Source organism: Ylistrum balloti, unplaced genomic scaffold (assembly GCF_031769215.1).
Source record: "Ylistrum balloti isolate Yb309-2 unplaced genomic scaffold, AGI_CSIRO_Ybal_v1 Utg369806, whole genome shotgun sequence".
In the NCBI taxonomy this organism is placed as follows: domain Eukaryota; kingdom Metazoa; phylum Mollusca; class Bivalvia; order Pectinida; family Pectinidae; genus Ylistrum; species Ylistrum balloti.
Genome location: NW_026781981.1, coordinates 1,271,033 through 1,296,706, shown reverse-complemented (window position 1 = coordinate 1,296,706; position 25,674 = coordinate 1,271,033). Strand labels below are relative to the sequence as shown.

General features: G+C 33.7%; 1 protein-coding gene across 1 annotated transcript in view; it reads left to right on the top strand.

Moving 5' to 3' along the window:
* The first annotated feature begins 1,255 nt into the window (after positions 1-1,255).
* LOC132544630 (14 kDa phosphohistidine phosphatase-like) overlaps positions 1,256-25,674 on the top strand; it is a 46,293-nt gene continuing 21,874 nt past the window's right edge. The window contains exon 1 of the mRNA XM_060208249.1: positions 1,256-1,720. Within this exon, the coding sequence (XP_060064232.1) occupies positions 1,528-1,720 (193 nt within the window). The 5' untranslated portion in view covers positions 1,256-1,527. The remainder of the gene's footprint in view (positions 1,721-25,674) is intronic.

The following is a 25,674-nucleotide window of genomic DNA, read 5'->3' as shown; positions in this document are numbered from 1 at the left end:
GTGATTAGTATAAGTTGGAATAACTTGTTTCGCAATTGTTGTAAAACGATACAACAAAATATTCATTAACAATCTAGTCGACAGACGATTACATTTTGTATAACAGTTAAAGCTTGAATTATGAAATACAGTCATCTGTTTTGATGAAATTTAGTTGTTGGCTAGATTAAACTGCAAAGACTTTCAGAGGTAAATATATTGACCGAAAGCATTCACAGTCACTTGTTCACGAATGCCAATTCCACATGACGAAATAATTCAAGATTGTAGGATTGGTAATGATTTCAAATTTTCATTTACCGTTGTCTTTCATAAATTGTTCTTTTCTAGAACAATTGTTTGCTAATTTCATCACTAGCGGATTTGAAGGGAGCGCATCCGCACCCTCACGGTTCATCTCAATTCCTCTCCTGTTCTCAAAAACCATGTACTTTCTATAGGAAGCAATATTGTTGGAGTTGACAAATTTGCTCGTCAGCTGTTAGACTGTCACAAGATTCAATACTAACTAGTATGGCAAGAAGTATGGTAGATCAGGGTCAACCAGAAGAAAATACAAGTATGACTAAGTAGATATATTATACTGAAGCCAGTTACAGGTAGGTCGTATATTGGGATAACTTTGGTTAGTTTTTAAGCAGATATCCCTTAATATAAATGTTGGTCTTTGGAAAAAATAATATGTTATACATACATGTAATAGTTCCGATCCATTCTTTCATTCATATGGAGTTGGTGTGTGGTATATCTTGTATACATAAACGTGGCATTACTTAGTTGGATTGATCATAAAGGATGTCGTCGATGAAGTAGAAGAGGTTTATTCTGGAATACCTGATCTTATTATGCTTCTTGGTTGTTTTTCGGGATTCTCCGTGTAAATCTTTATTCTGTTAATATTTTGCCCAATCTCATTTTATTAATTTAAGTTTATATAGTAATTATGTAAACATATTGGTATTGGTATTTTCTTGCTGGTTTTGAGACGTAAACTATTCGGTCACAGTTAGTGTATACAATTGTATAGGGAGAACCATATCTGTTAAGCAAAATCTTCGGAATATGTACGTTTTAAATTTAAATATGATCACAGCACACCTTCAAAATAATGCCTCGTTTTGCATTATCCTTTGGTGAGCCCCAAAATTATAAGGATATCCCCGATACAGCTAAGCCAATCAAATTAACGCAAATACTGGAAACTCCGATATCGCCTCGTGTTGATTCCATGTGCAAGATGCGCGTAATAAACACCAGGCAGGCAGCAGCAGTATCAGACAGCGGAGGAAGTTCACCACTTTTGTTTGGAATTTTGCCATGCCCATTCCATGTGAAATCTAGCTAGAGTGACTTTATTTACGTTCGAAGTGTAATAACATTGTTTGTCAGAGAAACAGCGAATGAAGACGGTTTCCCTTCTGAAGAGTTCTCGATTCCCTACGTGTCCTTTCTGAACTCATCTTTCTAGTGTATACAGTTCTTTCCAGACATCACAGCAGAACTTACTTCGTCTTAACATATTCCATTATGGCAGGAGTAAACCCAGTAGCTACAGCATCGCCCGGTGCTGCTAAAAACTGCCTTCTAAAAACCATCCCCGATGTCGAAATTGACACGGGCAAGTTCAAATACATTCTAGTCAAGGTTCACGACCCAGCACCTGAGAAAAGCCGGGAATACAAACATATCGTACGTGGATCCTCAAAAGCTGCGTACCACGGTAAGTTTATTGTTTATGTGGAAGACACTCCCGAGATAGGAGAACACCCACAATAGCCAGATATACTAGTAATTTGATAGTGGGTCATGCCTCTGAACATCACTCGTAAAGTTTTTTTTTCATTACTTCGTGGGGAATTATTTGTTTGGAATCTTCCTTTTTGACTTAAGAAAATTACTTTTTTTGTAATAATTGTGTTCTTGCTCGCCACAACATTTGTTTTGTGAAAAATGAACATTGAAAGGGGTATTAAAAGAATACAATTTTTATGACTTATTCAGAGTAAGTCACATACATTTCTTGAAAAGTGATATTCAACTTCTGAAAAAGACATTCTTAGTCTGTTCATCGAGTCATTTTGACCAAGTTAGTTTCCATTGTCCATACCCAAAAACATTAGATGTATAAGATTATAAAAAATTAAACATTGGGATAAATGATGGTATAAAATGTGCATAAGTGTGTGTGTCTAATATGTCTATAAAAGTAGCAAAGTTATGTGCCAGATGAAAAGAGACAAATTTTAATATCCAGTGTATTCTTGGTTTAACTTGTTGTGCTTCATTCAGAATGATTGAAACAATTACAACATTTACATAGTTGTTCTTATGTATACCTGCAATGACATTCATGATTGCTTATGACTAAGTAGCTAAATTCACAGACTTAGACCAGAGACGTATATAACACAGAGATTGGCAACTACTGCATGCAGTTCTCAAAAGATCACGCATGATTCTGTTGTCTTCAGGAAGGAAATGTATCAAACTCGAAATTTTTTGAGAGTTGAGGCGAGTGATTGATTTATTAAAACTTTACAATCAGTTTTAGATGAACAAGCAACAGGAAGAGCTATTACCCTAAAGCCGAGAACGGCACAGATAACATGCACACTGCCAGTGGCCATGTAAGAAAAGTTTGTAATGAAATTACAGTTGTTTCACAGCTTGGTTATCAAATGATATCAGTGACATTTTACATCAATATTGGTATTCTGAGTCAAATATTGTCTTAGCTATTGAAATTTAAAAATCATCTAAAAACAGAATATTGAACAGAAGACGGAACTTGTATTAATCCGAAGTCAAGATTAGTGGCACAAGTCGAAAGCCACCGTATTAAATACAACTTTGTTGTGAAAATACTGACTTTTCTCTTCTTACTTAGTAAATTTCATTGAAGGTGTATCACAATGTTGTCAAGAAGGATATCCTTCTTTATAAAAAAAAACATACATTGGATCTACAGAAATTTGATATATTTTCAAAGAATTAATCTGTAAAAACAACAAATCATAACTCATCGACATTAAAAAGATATCGCAGGATAAACGTTGTGTATTACATTAAACATTTACTTCCTAAAATGCTTTGCATATTTATGTTGTGACTCTATCTTAAAAATCACTCACAGAACGGCTGGAAGTAAATTATATATCCAATATGGTGTATACAATATGGCATAGGTCGCTACATTTGGATAAACGGAACATTGTATAAACAGATACAATTAGACATCTGGTCATGTGTGACCAATGAAAGCTCAAGAAGGCGTTTCTTATCTATGTGTTATATACATCTCTGCTTAGACTGGATATTTCGGCATTAAATCTTATGAAGTTCCAGGTTTACAGAGGACAACATTGTTATCTTTGGGAGTTATTATTTCAAGCAAAGAAATAGAAAAAACATAAAAAGGAATTGCCAAAAATAGTAAAACTGACCTGAGTTGATATTCATTGGCCTGATGTACAGATTTTTATACATTAGCTCATTAGGTCACAGCTTGGTTGTTTGTTTATAGCCTATAAAAGTCAGCAATGTTAAATTTTCAGATTTTAATGAAAATGAAAATGAATCATACAGTGATTAACAAAGAAAATTTGGTAAATTAAAAGATGGTAAATTCAAGGATGTCTGATTGATTAAGAATTTATCAGATGTACTGTAAATTGTTGTTAATACTTTTGCAGATGTAAGTTAAAGCTTATAATAAAGGTAATTTGACGTATAAAAAGCAACAGGTATATAAAAAAATTGCACCTGCACTACCATTATATTAATTTTTCTTAATATTGCAAATTGGTTTTGTTCTGTTCTGGACTTGCCTGAAAAAATCTTGTTAACAATTTAATGGACTGCTATATGGTGATCATAGTATGTACTTTACCATGAAAAGTAGAGAACAAATACTGTAAAATCGTTAATTTTTATTCGGGGCTATTTGTTGAATTCGATAATCCAGGAATTCATATGTCCATGTACTGTTAAATTAGGGTAAGTAGATTTGTTGATCAATATAAAATCAAGTGTCCATGAAAATGAAGATTTTTTTCGGGAAAAACCACAAAAAATTTAGCCCCTTGAAAATAAATGACTTTACAGTACCATTTCATTTTTTCAGAGAGCTGCTTCACTCTCTAAAGTGTGAAGTACTCTGTCAGTTGTCTGATATCACTTCTATTTCATTGTAATGAAACCACATGTATTTCATTGATTTACAGAATCATAGTTATGCTTTGTGATGCCATCAGTGAATTCCATGTTGTATGAGCGCTACATGAACTGACATTGCCATCATTGGCCTTTACATATAAGCAAATGAGAAACTGACATGATATCTATTGTGTCTTATGATTTGATATCGTTGAAATGCTGTAGCATTGCTACGAACAGGATACTTCTTCATATAAAAGTCTAACAGGATGTCAGGAATTTAGTAGTCGGGGGAAGTAGGTGTATAAGGTATCAACCTTTTTCCTAACTGAAACTTTGAGAGCTTTCCATTGTAAGTTCATGTAATTTGTGCCTGATCCTTTTGCTTTTTATTGGTAATGAAATATGTTTAAACTACTCTAAATTAATACTGGAAGGACTGCGACTACATGCCTATAGATTGGTTTTCTGTTATCAGCTCCATACTTTAAAAGAGTTGTCTGCTTCATTGTTGTACTTGCTTATCTCCCCATATGATATTGATCATAATTTTAAGTCTTGTTTGTTTTTTGTAAATTAGAATTCCAGAGAAGTGCACAAGCTTTGAAATCCTTTAATTTTTTCTGTTAGGTATGTTCTTCATTATTCAATCAATGTAATCATTTGCTACAAGTAAAGTTGACTTTCTGATTCATGTGATGTTCAAATGTGTTCATCAACTATATCTTTAAATATTAAGGATGTTAACAAATGTTCATATAATAATAGAAGTCCTTATAACACAACCAATAGAAGATTAGATTGCGAAGTTTCAATGACAACACAATCACCTTTATCAGACAAACGACCAGTTTGGAACGTACAAGCACCGGTGTACACAGTGGGCCAGTACTTAATAGGGATGAAGGGGGCCAAAGACTCTCGCACATCTATGGCCAATTGTTAAACAATGCATAGCCAAACTGACTACAGTACATTGTTACCATCTGGTGTATCTTTTGTCCATAATTGGTTAACCATCTTGTCACACTATTTTTGCCCTTAGTGTACATAGGATTATATAGTACAGCCAAAAAGTTGGTCGATTTCATACCATCTTGTACACTACGTACATCAGTGCTAGTGCACTTTACACTGGTCATTTGTCAGATGAAAGTGTAGTCATCGAAATGTCACAATCTAATCTTCTACTGGTTTTGTTATAAGAACTTCAATTGACATTGCCAACCTGAAGAAAAATATTCCAAAATATCCATATTGTTAGGTGTCATTGTTTGGAAGATTACTAAATTGGTGAATAGTGATGAACCTGTGGAAACATTGTGAAAGAAATTCTTCGCCAATTTTTGTATGACCAAGTATTTCAAAAGCAGTTTTCATTCACAGCTATAACAATTATTAAAAACATCTTCTATACGTTTTATTAACAATTCTTATTTTTTTCTTGAATTTGGAAATATGAGAGGATTTATTTGTGTTTTCACATATATCCATTTCCACTGACATGTTTTTGTAGTATTTTTGTATTATATTCTTATTTTCAAATCTGAGTTCATAGGAATAGAAATTAATGTTATTTCTTACAGTAATATTTTCAGTTATCTAGTTTTATGTTTTGATAATTACTTTGCTGACATCAAGCCACAGTAGGTATAGTGTTCAGTTCTGTGTTGGTAAACTTCACTAGTACAGTACACTGGGCCATGTATGTAATGACTGCCCTGTGTTACATACTATTTGAATCCTACATTAGACAACTATTTGAATATCAATTTCTTTTGAATTGACATGTCTAATAAACATAGATAGTGTGGATGAGTACAATTGTAATGAAATCATCTTTATTATGATGCATCAATCTGTATTATTTTTGTTCAATATTGTATTGATTTTTGTTACAAGGAAAGTGAAAACCAATCTTTCTGCCATTTCAAATACCGCACATTTTATCTGTTTTACAAATTAAGTCTTGATTAAATCAGGAGGCATGATGGATGTAGAAAAAAGAAAGACAGGATTTTGAACTTTTCCGAAGTTTAAATATCTATCTATAAGTATATGTATACAAAATGTACTAATAGATAGAATCTATGTAAGTTATACCTATGTGTTCCCCTCAACAAGTATGTTGTTGACTATATGAGAATGAATGTCGCGATTCATCAGATGAAATCATTAAGCAAGTATGTTTAGCACTTGTAACTTCTGTTGTAACAACACTTCCTACACAACAGAACCTCTACAAATGTCGGAGCAATCCTGTGAATGTAGCTTGTTTCTTTATTTGCATAGTAAGCTTGGAATGATTATTTTCAAACAGGATACTAAATGGTCACTGCAGAAACTGTTCCTGTAGGTTGCTGAGATAATTCAGTTCTTTTATTATAACATGAAATATAGAACTGTAGATTACATATATAAACAGATTCCAACGATTTTATGCACCTTGACATTTTTCGGACATGTATCTACATGCATAACTGCACATTCATGAACAGGTATTTGGGTATGCTAAGTATGGTGAGTAATGCAACAGTTTGTGTTACATTTCTACAGTTACATTATGGAGCAATCAGAGTCCTGGTATAAATTCTATGTAATTATGAAATATAAACTTTTCTACATGAATCTAAATATTTGAACAATACATTGATGCATAAGGTATGTCAATTTGTTGCAATATCACTTGTTGATTTGGGAATTATGAAATAAAAGTACAGATTCCTGGATATTAGTTTCCATGAGAGGAAATATGACATTTCTTTGATTAACAAAAGAAACGAAAATACAGAATTGCAAAATCATTCTGATCGAATATAATGACCAAATTGAAAAAGTTGCTGATAAATATTTTCAGATTTTGCCTTGGTTGGTAATTGTTACAGCAGCCATACCTACATGACATTATGAAGTAAAATCTCCTTGAGCTCCTGCAGTGTTACAATAGCATTGTTGATATTCTGAGGCTGTCTCATCATGCCATCTCATCATCACAAGTTCAGTATCACAACCTCAATTCATCTGATATCTGGTCATAGTCCTTCTAAATCAAGAGTGAAAAGGACGTTTTAAAGGCTCATCAAAAAAGACCTTATAATCAATTGCAATGTATAGTTATCGCATCTCTATGTATTTTGGTGATGTTCTGTGTCATGTTTGAACATCAGTTTGACCAAATATGATCCCGAAAAGTAATTTTAAAGTTTTCAAATTAGTTTGGAAATATAAAAAAAATTTGCATGTTCACTATTTGAGCAGGTCATTCCTAATGGTCAATATCAGGTTTTGAAATAGCTTTAGAATATAAACATTTCATAACTGATAATTTCCTATCAAACATTGTAATCGTGTTGTAAAAGGATATGTTCATATGAATCTTTACGTTATCAGTAAAGAATCTTGGAAACCGATATCAGTAAAGAATCTTGGAAACCAATATCAGTGAAGCATCTTGGAAACCAATATCAGTAAAGAATCTTGGAAACCTATATCAGTAAAGAATCTTGGAAACCAATATCAGTAAAGAATCTTGGAAACCTATATCAGTAAAGAATCTTGGAAACCAATATCAGTAAAGAATCTTGGAAACCAATATCAGTAAAGAATCTTGGAAACCAATATCAGTAAAGAATCTTGGAAACCTAAATCAGTGAAGCATATAAATACAAAGATAAAAGTAAGATGAAGAAAAAATCGGGGAAAAAAAATTTGAAAAATGTTAACAGTTCATCACTTTTGTGAATTGAAGAAAAGGATCCTGTGTCCAGAAAAACATTGATTGCAATGCTAACAGCACCAACTTCATGCTTGTGTTGAAATGCATTTCTTTGTAAAACTGTCATGTAGGAGCAATATGATTGAAATTAGTATAGAATACGATAATTTTATATAAGACACAATTTATGATTACATATGTGTATATGATTTCTTCAACAGAAATTGTAATGAAAAGGTTAGGGTGGAAATCAAGATATCTGACTTGATATTTACTGTAGTAATAAGACTTTTTGTTCATTGACTGTTCCAATGAGTATGATTCAAGTTTTACTTCACACAAGTAAACTCAACACATTCCAACAACAGGCAGATGACTCAAAAAACACATGACCCCATGTAGTGCTATGCATTCATCTTGTACATGTATCATAGAACATATTGTGCAGCTGAGATAAAAATAATGGAAGCCTGCATATATGTAAAATCTTAATTGTGTTTCATCATGCCTGAAGAACGGAAACAGCAGGTCAAATCGCTGAAGAATAACTGCTGTGTGTGGATTTTAATGTTTGTTTGTGATAGTTATGTCTCATTAGGGAATGTAGTGTACTTGAATGATTTATAATTTCTTTCAATTCTTTGTCAGTTAGTTTTACAAAAAGATATTTTATTAGGTGAATTGGTTATGCAGTAATAAGACCCATTAACCTCATTTCAGCAAGGGAAGTTATACACTGTTAATACAAAGACATTTGAAGAACAGGATGGTAGCTTGTTAGTTTAAGACATCAAGCTTTCTTAGTTGGGTTGTAAAATTTGTTGGAGGTGAATGAACTTACTGAAGATTTAAATTCATTACACATTTGACTGAAGCAAAGTTGACATAATAAAAATATGAAGTTCTGACCATATAAGTACTGTCTAATGTATCATGGGTTGTAGGTTTTACAGCAATCAGCAGACATGATAATGAAACCTGACTAAATGAGAAAAAACAATCGTGACGGACCTACTGCATTATAAATAGTGTGTGATGGACATTGTCCATTGTGTGCTAATGGGGAATCTGGGCAATCTTCTGACACATTGTATTAGACTGGAGATAGTAGAAGTCCAATCTTGATGGAGGTATGGTGATCATTAGGCCTAATGTTATTCTCTTCCTTGTCTATTTACACTAGGACCACCTCTTGCTCTGTCTAAACCCAGGTAAACTAATATAGACCAGCTAGTTGACAAATCAGTAGACTTGTTAGGAGGCACAAGAACAAATCAGTTGTCCTGCCACTGTAAACAAATATTCTCAGAGGGCATTGGTGGCCATGTGGTATGTGTCTGGTGGAAAGGTAAACACATTCATTGCTCCAAATGGAGGGGAGGGGGAGGGGAAGGGAGCAATATATATACAGTGGTATTTTTCTGTGATCAGGGGAGGTAATAGGGAAATCGAGAAAAGAAATATTGATCCTAATATAATAAAACAGCCAAGAAGATCATAATCTTATAGCTGGCTTAAGAGGTGATAATTTTCTTGACACAATTTTCTTTTGCGTAAGGATGTTTTCAAAACAGTAGTTATGTTTAAGGTATCCAATAGATATATTAAAATTGATGCAGGCATACTGGACCTCTTTCTTTTAAAGTCTGTTTTATAGGAATGGGATTTCATGTAAACTTGTATAAAAAATCATACGCATAAAATGTTTTGTGTGTTTTGCAGCCATTATCATATGATTGATTTACAGAAGATGTACCTGTAGAACAGGTGATTGAAATGATACTGGGGTGTATTTACTATCAATTGCTTCACTAAAAAACTGTAATCACTTGCATGATGTAATTTAAAATTTATTTTAAAAATCTTCAAAAAAAATTAAGCAATGGGAGGTAGCAATGAAATGTGAAGTGGCATTGAAGTGTTTACTAGCACACATGTTTATATGGCTGGTAAAATGGCCCTACAAAATATTTAACATTCTATAACTGATGTGCCTGAAAAAAAGACATTTAAACAATGTATTCCATTAGCATTGCCATGTAAATAAGCCATATATAATGATGCTAAAAAAGTTAAATATTTAATTTGTTTCTTTAAATATCAATATTGTAAATGACGTTTGATTCTTTTCATGGTTTTCATCATTTTATGATTCATAGGCAATTAGAACATTTGCAAAACATTTAAGCAATAATACTTTATATGAGAAAAACTTTTTTTCGTTTCCTTATAGTTGTATAATCAACCATCATTTCTATCAAAGTGGGTTTTCTTGCTGAGTGTTTACTACATGTTGGCAATGGCTTGGGTTCATGAAGGCAATGCCTACTGATGATGGTGGTCAGTCACACAAGAATGCTTTTTCTGTCAAATCATACTGAAAATTGGCTAAACCAGATGAAACTGCTGCAATATGGTTTGCCATTTGAGGCGACAAAGTAGACAGAAACCATCTTACCTTGCTTGTTAGACTGGCATTCTTGATCATCACCAAGGCCAAAATAGAGGTTTTGCTAATTTAGATGTCAGAAAAGAAAATGACAGTTAGTTAGGCTCTGAGAGATATTAACTCCGAATTAAAATATCTACAATCATGTAATGGCAGCAAAATATGTTCATTTTCAAAGTTGAAAGGAATAACTGATTAATGAATCCCTTAATCAAAACCATTTCTACATTATAATCACAGCAGACACTGAGGAATCTGGGAAACAAATTATAGATACAGAACCATGCGATAGTCTAAAACCTGTTTGCTATGATGGATCAGTGCACCTGTCTGTTATGATGAATTTTGCTATTTTAAGGAATATTGATTAGTGTTTGTGAATTATTGCTTATTATTCATTTAAGTAACATTTAATAAGTTGTCATTTTGTGTCTTAAAGGGAATTAATGTATTGTGAAGGAGAACTTGAACTAGAAAATACTTGGGGTTGTTGTTATAGCTTGGGCACTTACTATGTCAAATACAGTATAGTGCATTTGGAATAGACTACAGAAACCAGATCACATCAAAACGAATATGTACATATCTTATTTTGCAGTATTTGCTTCATGAAACATCACATATCTTATGACACTTAGAGAAGACTGTATTCTGAATACAGTATAAGTGCAATGACTTGTGTTGCTCTTCAACTTAACATGAACCATTAAATTGATGGTGAGATTTAAAACAGCTTGAGTTCTTTCTTGATTTGGATGATTTCATTTGTATATTTTGCAGAGTTTCAAATCTGTGTTGCATAAGCACTGCAACCCAAACAGTTTAATGGTTTTTGATGATTATATGAAGAGATAGGACTTTTGTCTAGGAGTATCGTGAGCCATATTACAGTAAACCTACAGTATATTGCTGTGTATACAATCTATTCATTTGTACAGCTATTCAATTCACATTAAGATAAGCATGCAAATATACATAAAGCTCCATGTATCTACATACAACAGACTGGAGTTTGTAGCCTGCAACCATGGAAAAACATACATACCTGTGCATGCATATTGTATTATTTTCAAAAATAAGGAAAACAAAACTTTTTTCACCCATACCTACTGGCACCCATATTTGTTATATTTTTAAACCTCACCATTTTAGGGGAAGGGGCCCAAGAGGGTATTATAGTATCACACATGTCCAAGTGTTTTATTATGTCATGTGCACCATTGCGAACCACCATCATATCTTCCGGGGGAACTACTCAGCACATTTGGTTCACACTAAATAGTTTCATAACATTACATTAAGTTGAACATTCATCTGATTAAAGTGATCATCAGTCCAGGTCAAAGGTCACTAAGCAATGGGGCAGGGACATTCACTAAGAACATTTTATTATATAATTTTGATATGGCTACATTTTTATGTATGGCCATTTAAAATTTTAAATGTTTGTTGTATTTAGTTATTATATTAAGTTGAGATTGAAATAATGGTAAATGTATTTTGAAAGTTGATGAGAGAGAGATGAATTTCATATTTTGTTTCCTTGGCTCTTATCTGGTACCTCATAGCCCAGCATGTTTTTGTTATTATTTGTCATTGTTTAGAAGATTGCCCAAAGAAGAGAGCATGAATTCCATATGCAGTACCTCCAGTAGAGCCTCTTCCCATGTAGGCAGTGAAATTCTGGGAGAGTACATTGGAGCATGTAACTTTTGCATATGTTGGGGCCCAGTAGAGGGCATATTTAGAACTGTGATTCTTGTGGAATTGATGGACCTTAAAAAGATATTTATGCTTTCTTTCCTGTTAAGTATATATGTTTCATGACTGAGAAAAATCACAAGGGAAATATTGATATTCTGTCATGCTCGCCATGTGAAGTAATATTATAGTCGGTCAGAAACTATCAGATTTATGTAATAGCAAAATAGAATTTTTTTGTTTTAGATACATTATGATGAGTTTCCATTTTTTTTATGTATATTATCTTTTATTTGCCCCTAATTTTAAACTCTCATGTAAATTTTCAGTGAAACTAAACAAAAACTTGACATCATTTTCCTTTTGGAACAGAGTTTTATAAAATGCTTCTTCAGGATGCTTATATGTTTAATGAGGTGTAGTTTTTATCTGTGCAGTCTAAACCTTACTGCAGTTATATATTAGTATGTGAACTACATCTGTTTGAGTCCATCAATCTTATAAAAATGTATAAGCTAGTTGTATTAGAATCACTCTTGAACTATTTAAATGTGTTAATGTTTGAGGTCAATGACAGGTAGTTAGTGAGTATTTGAGATCACCAACTCCGGTAATTGTGAGTGTTTGTGGTTAATGAGTCTTAGTGTGTGAGAGTCTCAGATCAATGGCTGGTATTGTGCGAGTGCCTTAAGTAATACGATAGTGAGTAAGTGTTTGAGGTTAATGGGTCTTGTATTTGTGTTTGAGGTCAATAGGTCTTGTGCTAGTGTTTGAGGTCAGTGGGATTGTAATTGTGTTTGAGGTCAATGGGTCTTGTGCTGGTGTTTGTGGTCAATGGGTCTTGTGCTAGTGTTTGTGGTCAATGGGTCTTGTATTTGTGTTTGTGGTCAATAGGTCTTGTGCTAGTGTTTGTGGTCAATGGGTCTTGTGCTAGTGTTTGTGATCAATGGGTCTTGTTTTAGTGTTTGTGGTCAATGGGTCTTGTGCTAGTGTTTGTGGTCAATGGGTCTTGTGCTAGTGTTTGTGGTCAATGGGTCTTGTATTTGTGTTTGTGGTCAATGGGTCTTGTGCTAGTGTTTGTGGTCAATGGGTCTTGTTTTAGTGTTTGTGATCAATGGGTCTTGTGCTAGTGTTTGTGGTCAATGGGTCTTGTGCTAGTGTTTGTGGTCAATGGGTCTTGTGCTAGTGTTTGTGGTCAATGGGTCTTGTGCTAGTGTTTTAGGTCAATGGGTCTTGTGCTAGTGTTTGTGGTCAATGGGTCTTGTGCTTGTGTTTGTGGTCAATGGGGCTTGTGCTAATGTTTCTGGTCAATGGGTCTTGTGCTTGTGTTTGTGGTCAATGGGTCTTGTGCTAGTGTTTGTGGTCAATGGGTCTTGTGCTAGTGTTTGTGGTCAATGGGTCTTTTGCTAGTGTTTGTGGTCAATGGGTCTTGTGCTAGTGTTTGTGGTCAATGGGTCTTGTGCTAGTGTTTGTGGTCAATGGGTCTTGTGCTAGTGTTTGTGGTCAATGGGTCTTGTGCAAGTGTTTGTGGTCAATGGGTCTTGTATTAGTGTTTGTGGTCAATGGGTCTTGTGCTAGTGTTTGTGGTCAATGGGTCTTTTGCTAGTGTTTGTGGTCAATGGGTCTTGTGCTAGTGTTTGTGGTCAATGGGTCTTGTGCTAGTGTTTGTGGTCAATGGGTCTTGTGCTAGTGTTTGTGGTCAATGGGTCTTGAGCTAGTGTTTGTGGTCAATGGGTCTTGTGCTAGTGTTTGTGGTCAATGGGTCTTGTGCTAGTGTTTGTGGTCAATGGGTCTTGTGCTAGTGTTTGTGGTCAATGGGTCTTGTGCTAGTGTTTGTGGTCAATGGGTCTTTTGCTAGTGTTTGTAGGAAATGGGTCTTTTGCTAGTGTTTGTGGTCAATGGGTCTTGTGCTAGTGTTTGTGGTCAATGGGTCTTGTGCTAGTGTTTGTGGTCAATGGGTCTTACATTAGTGTTTGTGGTCAATGGCAGGTAGTTAGTGAGTATTTGAGATCACCAACTCTTGTAATTGTGATTGTTTGTGGTTAATGAGTCTTGGTGTGTGAGAGTCTCAGGTGAATGGCTGGTATTGTTGATTCAAGTAGAGGTGAGTTGCCTGGGTTTCTTGTCATTAAGGGAGCAGTTGAAGTTTTTTGAGATCAGTGGATCATATATTAGTGAGTGGTTGTTTGAGGTTGATAGGTTTGGTATTGGTGAGCAGTTAAAATCAATGAGTCTGGTATGTGTGAATTTCGATGACTATTACAAGTTAGATGCCTTCAGTTTAAGTTTTATTAATGCAAAATGTGACAGATGAGTTTCTGCAGAGTATTGATGTTTAAAAAGAATAAAAATTATTTGAGAGTACAAGTTGTGATGAAATATGTTGTGGTCAATATAACTGTTTAACATGGCATTTAATGTACAATTGTTCATAATACTGCATTATTCCAGTTTACTTGAAGATATTTGTGTATGGAACAAAAGAAATTATTTCTTTAACTTCCTTTTCTTTAATCATTTAGGTCAATTGATATTCTCCTATTAAACATTGTTTTGCAGTCAAGTCATACACACTTTTAACATTTGTTTCATACACTCATTATAAGGTCACCAATCATCAAAACTTTGTTAATTCAAATATAGTGACTTTGTTAATACACTTACAAGGACTTCATTCACATATCAGGATTTGTTAATTCACATATAGGGTCTTTGTTAATCCAGATATAGGGACTTTGTTAATCCAGATACAGGGTCTTTGTTAATCCAGATATAGGGACTTTGTTAATCCACATGTAGGGACTTAGTTAATTCACATATCAAGACTTTGTTAATTCACATGTCAGGATTGTTAATTCACATCTCAGGACTTTGTTAATCCACATGTAGGGACTTTGTTAATCCACATGTAGGGACTTTGTTAATTCACATGTGGGAACTTTGTTAATCCACATGTAGGGACTTTGTTAATTCACATGTGGGGACTATATTAATTCACATGTAGGGACTTTGTTAATCCACATTTGTGGACTTTGTTAATCCACATGTAGGGACTTTGTTAATCCACATGTGGGGACTTTGTTAATCCACATGTAGGGTCTTTGTTAATCCACATGTGGGTACTTTGTTAATTCACATGTGGGAACTTTGTTAATCCACATGTCAAGACTTTGTTAATCCACATGTAGGGTCTTTGTTAATTCACATGTAGGGACTTTGTTAATTCACATGTGGGGACTATATTAATTCACATGTAGGGACTTTGTTAATCCACATTTGTGGACTTTGTTAATCCACATGTAGGGACTTTGTTAATCCACATGTGGGGACTTTGTTAATCCACATGTGGGGACTTTGTTAATCCACATGTAGGGTCTTTGTTAATCCACATGTAGGGACTTTGTTAATCCACATGTAGGGTCTTTGTTAATTCACATGTGGGAACTTTGTTAATCCACATGTCAAGACTTTGTTAATCCACATGTAGGGTCTTTGTTAATTCACATGTAGGGACTTTGTTAATTCACATGTGGGGACTATATTAATTCACATGTAGGGACTTTGTTAATCCACATTTGTGGACTTTGTTAATCCACATGTAGGGACTTTGTTAATCCACATGTGGGGACTTTGTTAATCCACATGTGGGGACTTTGTTAATCCACATGTGGGGACTTTGTTAATCCACATGTAGGGTCTTTGTTAATCCACATGTGGGGACTTTGTTAATCCACATGTGGGGACTTTGTTAATCCACATGTGGGGACTTTGTTAATCCACATGTGGGGACTTTGTTAATCCACATGTGGGGACTTTGTTAATCCACATGTGGGGACTTTGTTAATCCACATGTGGGGACTTTGTTAATCCACATGTGGGGACTTTGTTAATCCACATGTGGGGACTTTGTTAATCCACATGTGGGGACTTTGTTAATCCACATGTGGGGACTTTGTTAATCCACATGTGGGGACTTTGTTAATCCACATGTGGGGACTTTGTTAATCCACATGTAGGGTCTTTGTTAATCCACATGTAGGGACTTTGTTAATCCACATGTAGGGTCTTTGTTAATCCACATTTGTGGACTTTGTTAATCCACATGTGGGGACTTTGTTAATCCACATGTGGGGACTTTGTTAATCCACATGTAGGGTTAATCCACATGTAGGGTCTTTGTTAATCCACATTTGTGGACTTTGTTAATCCACATGTGGGGACTTTGTTAATCCACATGTAGGGTCTTTGTTAATCCACATGTAGGGTCTTTGTTAATCCACATGTAGGGACTTTGTTAATCCACATGTAGGGTCTTTGTTAATCCACATGTGGGGACTTTGTTAATCCACATATCAAGGCTTTGTTTCACATGTAGGAAATCAAGATAAAGGATCATAATGTTTACCTAATAGGAGCTTTCTTTTAAAAAAAAGAAGTTCTTTGAGAATGTCCATTGAAAAAACAGGAGGATGTGCTGCTGTGCATGGTATCTTTTGTTGAGATACACAATAAGCACGTGTGTTAATTCTTACAGTGTTTCATTTTGGGCACTTTACCCAAGCTTCTGTTAAGTGCAAACATATTCACACATCAAACAAATCAATGTGAAACTGCAGTCGACTCCCACCCACTTCTCTTTACATACCGTCAAAGTTCATATCTATCCCATCCTCTTTGCGAAAAAAAGATTTGCTGAGATGAATTAACAGTCCCTGGTTTAAACTATAACTCTTTTGAACACATGCACTTTTCGAATCATCGTCACGTGCTTAATATAAAAGATGTTGAAAAGAATTTCTTTCCTATGTGTAAAAGTATGTATGCTATCTCCACATCAGATTTTCAAGTGTTTCACTATTAAAGAAGAATACAATGAATTAAGTATGATGTCCATTCCCATCACAAAAGTTGTCTGACTGGATATATAAGCAAGTTCAGTATTATTATCTGGTGTAATTTGCTATGCACGACTCAAAATAAGGTAACCTTTCTTGATGTTAGCATTGGTATATAACTTGGTTTTTGCTTTTAGTGATTTTTTTCTTTGATACTTCAAAGTCATGATAGACAGTATACAATGTAAGCTTTCAGCATTATGATGATGTAGACTTAATAATTTTAGATATCACAATGGTTAAAATAGATTGGTAGCTGTAATCCCATTCTTGGTTAAATATTATAGCTCCACCAATATTTATTGAAATAATCCACCTTCCATCCTTAGAGTCGCCCACCTTTCATCCTTTGAGTTAGCTGCAACAAGAAATAATCTTTTTCTAGCTTTGCTTTGCAGATTAAGTAATTCCAAATATTAAATCTATACTCAACATTGAGTGGGTGGAGGTATAGTTATCTATAATGAATGACCTTGACTGACTGTCATGTAATTCCTAAAGGTCGACATGATCAGGAGTCAGAATTATACTCAAAGCTGTTTTTAATTTGATACATTTGTATGAAAATACCATTTACAGAATTCTTCCTCAGAACTTTTATTGGAATAAATATCTTCTGATCTGTTTTGATTAAAATATAAATTGATTGATGTAATATACATGCTGATAATCATAGACAGAAGAATCTGTACTCATCTACCCCAGATCTTTTACATTAACAGATAAAAGAATATACTGGCTGGAATCCTATTACTTCTGTCTGTTAAGCCTGTAAAATTATGGAATTAATAAGTCATTATTGTATCAAAATGCTATTATGTTTAATAGATAAATGTAACTGTAGTTAATTTGAAAGGAAAGAGTATTTGCATTATAAACATCATTGGTACCATGGTAAGTTATTGTTCTTTAAGGGGAGATAATAATGTCCCAGTATCTCAACAACAAGGGGTTAAGTGATCATTTTTCTCTTATTCTGCTGTCCTTATTAGGAATGTCTTTGTCAATGTACTGACAGGGGAACTCTGGCCTCTGTGTCAGCCTCTACAGGTGAGACAAATAAAGTAAACAAGCATGTGGTAGTATACCAAATTACAGGACACTGCATATTAAAGTGATTAGGACTGTGTAGGAGTATAGCTAGATATCACCAAGGTAAACAGAAATGGCATCACGTCACTTTGGGTATCAGTATACTGACATATCTGAAGTTATGAGATTAGCTAGCAGCATTCACAAACAAAAAAGTAAAGATTTGAAATACAATGACTAAGATGGTTGTCAAACGTTTAATTCTCACGACCTAAACAGCTAGCACAGTTATTACTATGTTTTCATTTGGAAAATAGAATATTATTATAAGTGGGTTTCACTGTATTTGTATAGGTAATACACCAACCATGGGCAACCATCATTTGTCATCCATATTGTACTCATATCAACTATACTACATCTGCTGATAGTCCTAGTTTATGGCTTAAACAAAGGACCATGATATCAGAGACAAGTTTGAGTTTCAGTGTTGTTAGGTCAAGGTCAATGTTACTAATACTTTTTTTTAAGAAAATACTTGTTGGCACTCCAGCAGTTTCAGTTTTAAGGAATTTAGATCGCACATCACATACATGTAATGAACTGTTATATCTCGGTGAAGTTAGATTTTCAGGGTTGTAAGATTAAATTCAAGGTGAATGTTGCTTTTTTCAGAAAATTTTTGTCAGCATTATTGCAGCTTCTTCCCTTGAGAACTTTAGATCAAACTCCACATTTAAACAAACAAAACAACTAGGAAAGTTCCATAATGATATTCTTAGGTTTTCGTGTGACCTGCTACATTTTTTGTGTGCCTGAGTGCTGTGTTGGGTGTTATAACCATGATGTCACAGAGAAACAAACTGATCACACAGAGAATAACCATGCAAGTTACCCACTCAGCAACCTCTTTTTGGAAACTGTATCTTGCCCAATTCAAATTTGTCACTGCACTTGAATTATTTTTCCCTTTAAGTGTATTGACATTCATAATATTGTTTTTATTACAAATGGTGTATTTTTCAGTGAAATTGTAAATAAAATGATATATTAAATCATATCAGAAATGAAAAATAAAATAAGAAAAAGACTTAAATCTGCAAGGCATCATTCATTTTATTTGATTGATGCAGATGTCTGGTTATTTACCATGCTATTTAACACTGGCATTTTTATACCCATCCCCCCTCCCACATTATAGGAGTGTTTATATGGTGTAAACCTGCCAGGTCTCTGTGACCATTCCTGTTGTCTCCCATTGTGTTCTGATCTGAAACAAGTATTACAAAGTCCTTATCATATTGAGGTGCAATTTGATCAAGATTAAAAGGTCAGATTTTTCGAGTTAACTATGTAACAATCATAACAAGTATGCAACAAATATCATCGTGATTTCATGGAAAAGATTTGATTTTGTTTTATAATCATGGAAGATAATGATGTTCAGACTAAACAGCACTTTGACCAGCAAACAACAAACATAAAGAAAACGTGCTATATGTTCAATAGAAGTGAATTTTACATTACATTACACATTTTTACATTATATATGTAAAGCCCCAACTCATAACAGTAATATAATGTATGACACATAGATTGTTTTTGTTTATAGTTTTGTACTGTTAGAAATTAGGTTCATGCACAGAGCATTGAAATCAACATTCATTGTACACATAATATATCACACAGCCAGTACATGGGCAAATCACTACATCAGGAACAGCAAGGAGCCAAGCTCTCTGTATCAATACAACTACAACTGATGGGGACCCCTGGGTCAGATGTTTGCAATAATCACATGTTGTTTATTGAGAGCATTCTATTGGGTAGCTAATGAGTTGACGGTTATAATTAAGACAATTGTACTAGGGAATTAGCTTCTAATCACAGACAGAAAAATGATGAGTCCTTAAGTAAGCACAGCCGTGGTTATTATGATGGAGCCTAGTCCCACACGATGTATGGAATCTGTTGGGAAATTGTGAATAGAGTGTAATATTGTGTAATGTTTGTACTTGTAATGTACAAGATGATATAATATGACAACACCTTGTACAAACAAATCCTATACATACTGCAAAATTACTTGGTTAATCACAATCAGTTTGTAGAGAGAATTACTATATAATTTTTAATTTACTGAAGTGCATATCTTACAATGTGAAAAATGTTGAAATAAGATTGCTGCTAGGATTTTTTAAGCTATGTACAGCTAGATAAGCAATAAAAGATGGATAAATTGTCTGTAGTTGGATTTCTTCTGTGGTGCTCCTGTCCTTCATATTGTTGTCACAATTTATGAGAAGTGCACAGTGTTCTACTGGTAATGTGTGTTAGGTTAAATGAGGTTTCTTTTGTTTTTTTTATGTTAATCACTTTGATTGTTTGGAATGTCAGTTTTTATTGGTTAATTTGAAATTGTGATGTTTGATTGTTAATTTGTGACATCAAATTTGATTGGTTACTATTTGATTATGACATGTTATTTAATTAGTTTATTGTTACATGCTATTTTATTTGTTAATTTTTATATTGGATTGTTTGAATGTTGTGCTTTGGCCAGCTGATGTGCTGTATTATTTGCCTACTAGCACATTGTGTTGTGTCTTTCGTTAGGTGTTAGAAAAACTCTACTAAGTCTAAGTAAAACAAGTTTCAGGTTGTGTTTTTGTTTGGCCAGTTTCTGGAGGATTGTTTTTTATTTTAACCTTGATTCATATAAGGAAACAGTACTTAGTTAATTGGTTATGTGACTATCTAACCTGATCAATAAGGAAATAGTAATCAAAAGAGCTGATTGAAGAACAAGACATCAGTTCTGCTGGATTAAATACGAATATCATTAATATTTGAAGGCAATTCTTTCGTCGTTCTAAGTCCCTCTTTGTCCGAAACATCGGTCATTAGAGTTACCTTTGCACTAAAATGCACTGAAGTATATGTATGATTTGCAAGTAGTAATTAGCCTGAATTTCTTTCAGAGTAAAGTCTCATTTTTTGTGCTGATTTTTGTTCTTTCATTTTTTAATTATCATCGATTTTGTCCAATAGGTGCTTTTTATAGAAATCTTATTCAATATAAATCTCAATATGATTTCTCTTCTTTAGAAAGGAAAATCATGATCTTCTGAAATTGTTGTCTTAACTTCTTTGTTCATGATGTTTCCAACTTCAGTACTAAAGAATAGCAGAAATGCAATGTGCAAAAGTTACCATTTGAAATGGTATGTATACATATATATTCAATAGTTGACTATGTGTCTCTGTGTCGCTGGTGTAGTTATTTTTTGTCTGTTGTAGTTACTATACATGTATGTAGATATATGAAGATGAGCTTTATAGATAAAGGCTATAATTTTCCACAGCAGCATTTGATTCATACAGGCCAATGATAATTGCTTATAAACTGATGAACCTGCCTCACTGACAGTGTTTGATTTTTTTGTAATATGTTGATTGTTTCAAGTTAACAATGATTTGTGCAATTTCTAAGTTTCCTACATATGATACAGTAGATGCGTATACTCATACCTGCCCATGTACTTCGCGATCACAGTAAAAAGAAGTTTCAGATCTGTTCTGTATGAAACAGCTTCAGTGAAACAGGTACATGTGTATGTTGTACATCATAGATATCCTTTATACTTGAGGCCACTGAATGTCTATGACTATACAGTTAGAAGATCATGGAATCACTATGTTGTACATCATATAATACATGTATCAAAAGTAGACCAGTTTATATCTTCTATCTTAAAGGCTGGTGTTGGTCGTCATTAGGAAAAGTTATCCTAATTAATGTATGCCTAGCAATTATGTCCTTTAATTTTCCGTATTGAAGTTGTTTGTGGTTTTGATGCTGTCTGCCTTAGAAAAATGTAGAACACTCACAAATACCTAAGGAAATTATGTTTGTCCTCAAGGTCAAAGTTCAAATAAGTATGAATTTTTCTAACAATTTCATGTCCAGGAAATAACTTTTAAACAATTAAAGATGTCTTCATGAAAGTTATATATACTTTAATCACTTACTTACAAAAGTGTAGTTTGAATTATCATGGGACCATTGTGACCTTGTTGAGGTCAAAAACAAAATAAGTGTGAATATTGCCTATAATTTCTTGTCCAGGCAATAACTTTTAAACTGTTAAAGAGATATCTTACTGGAAGTTGCTTTACACCTTTTTCAAACTCTGATGAAATTCAGTACTTTGTCACTGGATCACTGCAACCTTGATCTCAAGGTCAAATAAGTATGAATTTTTTTCCAATGATTGCATCATTAAAAACCGTTAATTTTTCATTATTGCACACCGATTCTATTACAAAAATAGCAAATATACTTACTTGTCAATAAACATCCTTGATACTCCAGGAATCACAATCACTTCCACTCTCTGCACCGCTGGAATGTGTCATGGCAAATTTGAAGGCACAAACAAAGTAATTTGATTGGTTCCAGGAGAAAAAAACTCTTTTTGAAGACAATAAAGGATCAACAGTCAACTTCAAAGCCAGCACACCATAGAGTTTAATTGCTGGTTTAGTGTCACTGTTAATTTAACCCATTTCTGCAAGGTGAAAACACTAAAAGGAATGCATAGAGGATTGTAGGATCAGTAAAGTGTCTGAATTAACAACATAAGACTTCTTCCATTTCAAAAGTTTACTTCCAAGTCTTTAAAACGTCAAATGCTGCAAAGTTTTCAATGTACAATATTATTTCTATACTCGATTTTCTTTATTTGTTTCAGACATTTTTTTTAATATGTTACTGAAGTTACCAATATAACTCCCTTTAGGATGTGTATGTAACCTAGGTTAGTGGAAGGATCTGGAAGTTTCTGTTTTACATACCACAAAAAAGTGTACCTATGAGTATTAAATGTTATGAAATGGATGGAATCTTTAAAAAAAAGGGTAATGTGACTTCAAATAATCACTCAATTGATAATGTCAGCATTAAAAGCAGTGGCCAAAAGTTCTGTCTTTTAATGTGGGCCTAGGTTGTATATATCTCTGTCCTAGGGAAAAAAGGCAGATCCAGCTCTAGCAAATTTCAATTAGATCTAACACACTTTGTTTTAATATTTTTTGTGTTTTCTCAGCTAGTTTCAATGATCATTTTTCTTAAAAAGTTGTAAGCCAAATATTTTTAAGTTAGCAGCTGTTTTGACCATTGCATTGTAAATTATCTCCCTTGCAGTGAACATGGACAAACATGTATATAGTGAAATTATGTCTTTAGTGGTCAGGGTAGAAGAAAGTCCTTTAGTTTAAACGTTATATAGAATAGTATGGACATCAAAAATAATGAAGTTTCTAAGTAATTCATATCTAAAATTTTTGTAGAGAAGTCCGCAGAGCATTAAGGGCTGACCACCCACAAAAAAATATCAAAAGGCCTTGTATATGAGGACAAATAGGTTCCAATTTTTCCTAGGAGCCTGTAAGAAGTTATGTAGAGGAGGGTAATTGACTCTAACACACATTAACAGACATGTAAATGAACAGTTCACACATCATATATTTTATCCTTAATTTGATGCTTATGTAAGAAAGACATGTTTTGTACAGATTCAGCATGCATTGAGGTGAACATCTGATGAACTCAAATAATGAAATGCAACATAATTTCATCAGCATCAGAATCTATCAGTTATTTAAATGTATGTTGCAGGAAGGTATATCACTATATAGAGAGACAAGAATGCATTTTACTCCATATTGTATGTAGAAAAAATAACTTTGTAATTAATTAATCAAATTTGTTATAAGTAAGAAATGACTGCATTAGATAATGCTGTATATGATATATATTGATGACTATCTTTACTTACATCTGTTTGTGTCTTGGTGATCTTGTATTGTTGTATAACTAAAAGCCCAACTGCATCACATAGTAGACATTCCAACATATATTTGTCTTTTTAAGACTAACAATCCTGTTTTTGGTTCTTATCGTATACCCGGGATAATTCAGTTGATGTTTTTGGGCTTAACTGTTATTCATAGGAATTGTCATGCTTTATAATTTTGAATTTTGACAGTTGAAGTTTTTTTGTAGCTATTTCTTGAGGAATAATGGAAGGACATTTCTCAGACTTGATGTGTAGGTTCCCCTTAATCAGTAGTTGTGCCTATCAGATTTTGAGGCTGATCAAGAGAACAAAGTGGTGGACAGTCGGCCATCTTGAATTTGGACAGTTGAAGTTTGTTATCAGTATTTTTAGAAAAGTATAAGAGTAATATCTATCAAAAACTTGATGTGTAGGGTCCCTTCTATTAAGTTGTGCTCCTTAATTTTGAATTTGATCAGAACAATAAAATGTACCTGTACACATCCTTTATGGTTGTTAGAAAGGTATTTGTTGGAGCACATGTACATATGTAAAAAATTTTCATGCATACTGATGTGTGTACATCGAAGAAAACATTGCTAAGGCCACCAGACCACACACGTTTACTATCTTATATTAGCAATGTGGAAATGGACCATATACTACTGTTGTACACAGACAAGGAAACAGACTTAATATCACACAGGCGAACTGCCATGTAGTCTAACTGCATACTTGTGATCTAAGTTAATTCTGATTAATGTCAGACATTGTCAGATAACGAAAGCAATCAGCATTCAAATTTTAATCAGAAGTTAATAATTAAAATCATATTGGCTTAGAATTAATGAAATTTGTTAAATTATTTATTTATTTATTTATTATACAGTGGAATAAGTCATTAGAATAATTAAACTCCCTTGAATGATCATCATCTCTTTGCAACATATGCAGGTCAAATAAAATGAAATGTAGATTAATAATTTGTGCATATTGATCAGAGACTGGAACTCACAACTTTTATATTCTCAATCAGTGGTATATACTCAAACAGTGGCAATTAGGGGATATAATTAAGTATCGAATGCTGCTAAAACAATGAACAATCAAATGCTCTAATTGGTGAGCTTCAACGTCAATAGGATCTTTGGAATCACACAATCACACACTTCCGGAAGTACTGAGAAAATAGAAGGCAATAAAAGTATTAGGATTTAAAAAAATCTAAAGGTACATTTAGTTGGTTGACAGATTTTCTCTCTCAGGGACTCCTCTCATGTCTCACTGACGGAAGTCAATGCTCTGGCAAGGTGTAATGGTACATACTGTAGATGAACTATATATGCTGTTGTCCTTACATACACAGGAGTTTTCACCCAGGCTTGCCAGATCTATGATCATAGTGCTGAAATGACGATCATTCTTAATACTGCAAGTGAATTCATATTTCAGGATACAAGTTTTAATGTCCACAAAAAGTATAGAGAAGGTAATAGATAATACAAAAGTGAAATGGCAACACAAGATTTTTTCTTTCGTTTTGTTTTGTATTGTTCAAATTTTCGTTATTTTGTAAAAGCTTGAAACACATATGTATTAAACCAAACAGTTTGTGGATGGGCTAGCCTTAAGACATATTTTTTGTTTATAATCATTCAGTACTGAAGCTTCGACATTGCTTTCAAATAATACAACTATAGTTATTACAATAACTGTATAGTATTTTGCACAGGGACTCATTTTCAAGACCAGTATATGGTATATATGTTATAGAACACCTATTATGTACCCATAATTTCATCATGAAATATCAAAAGCCATTGCAAATGAAAACGAAAGCATTATTTGACCCTCACGAGTTGGTCATGTAGATGAAAAGAAGCTGTA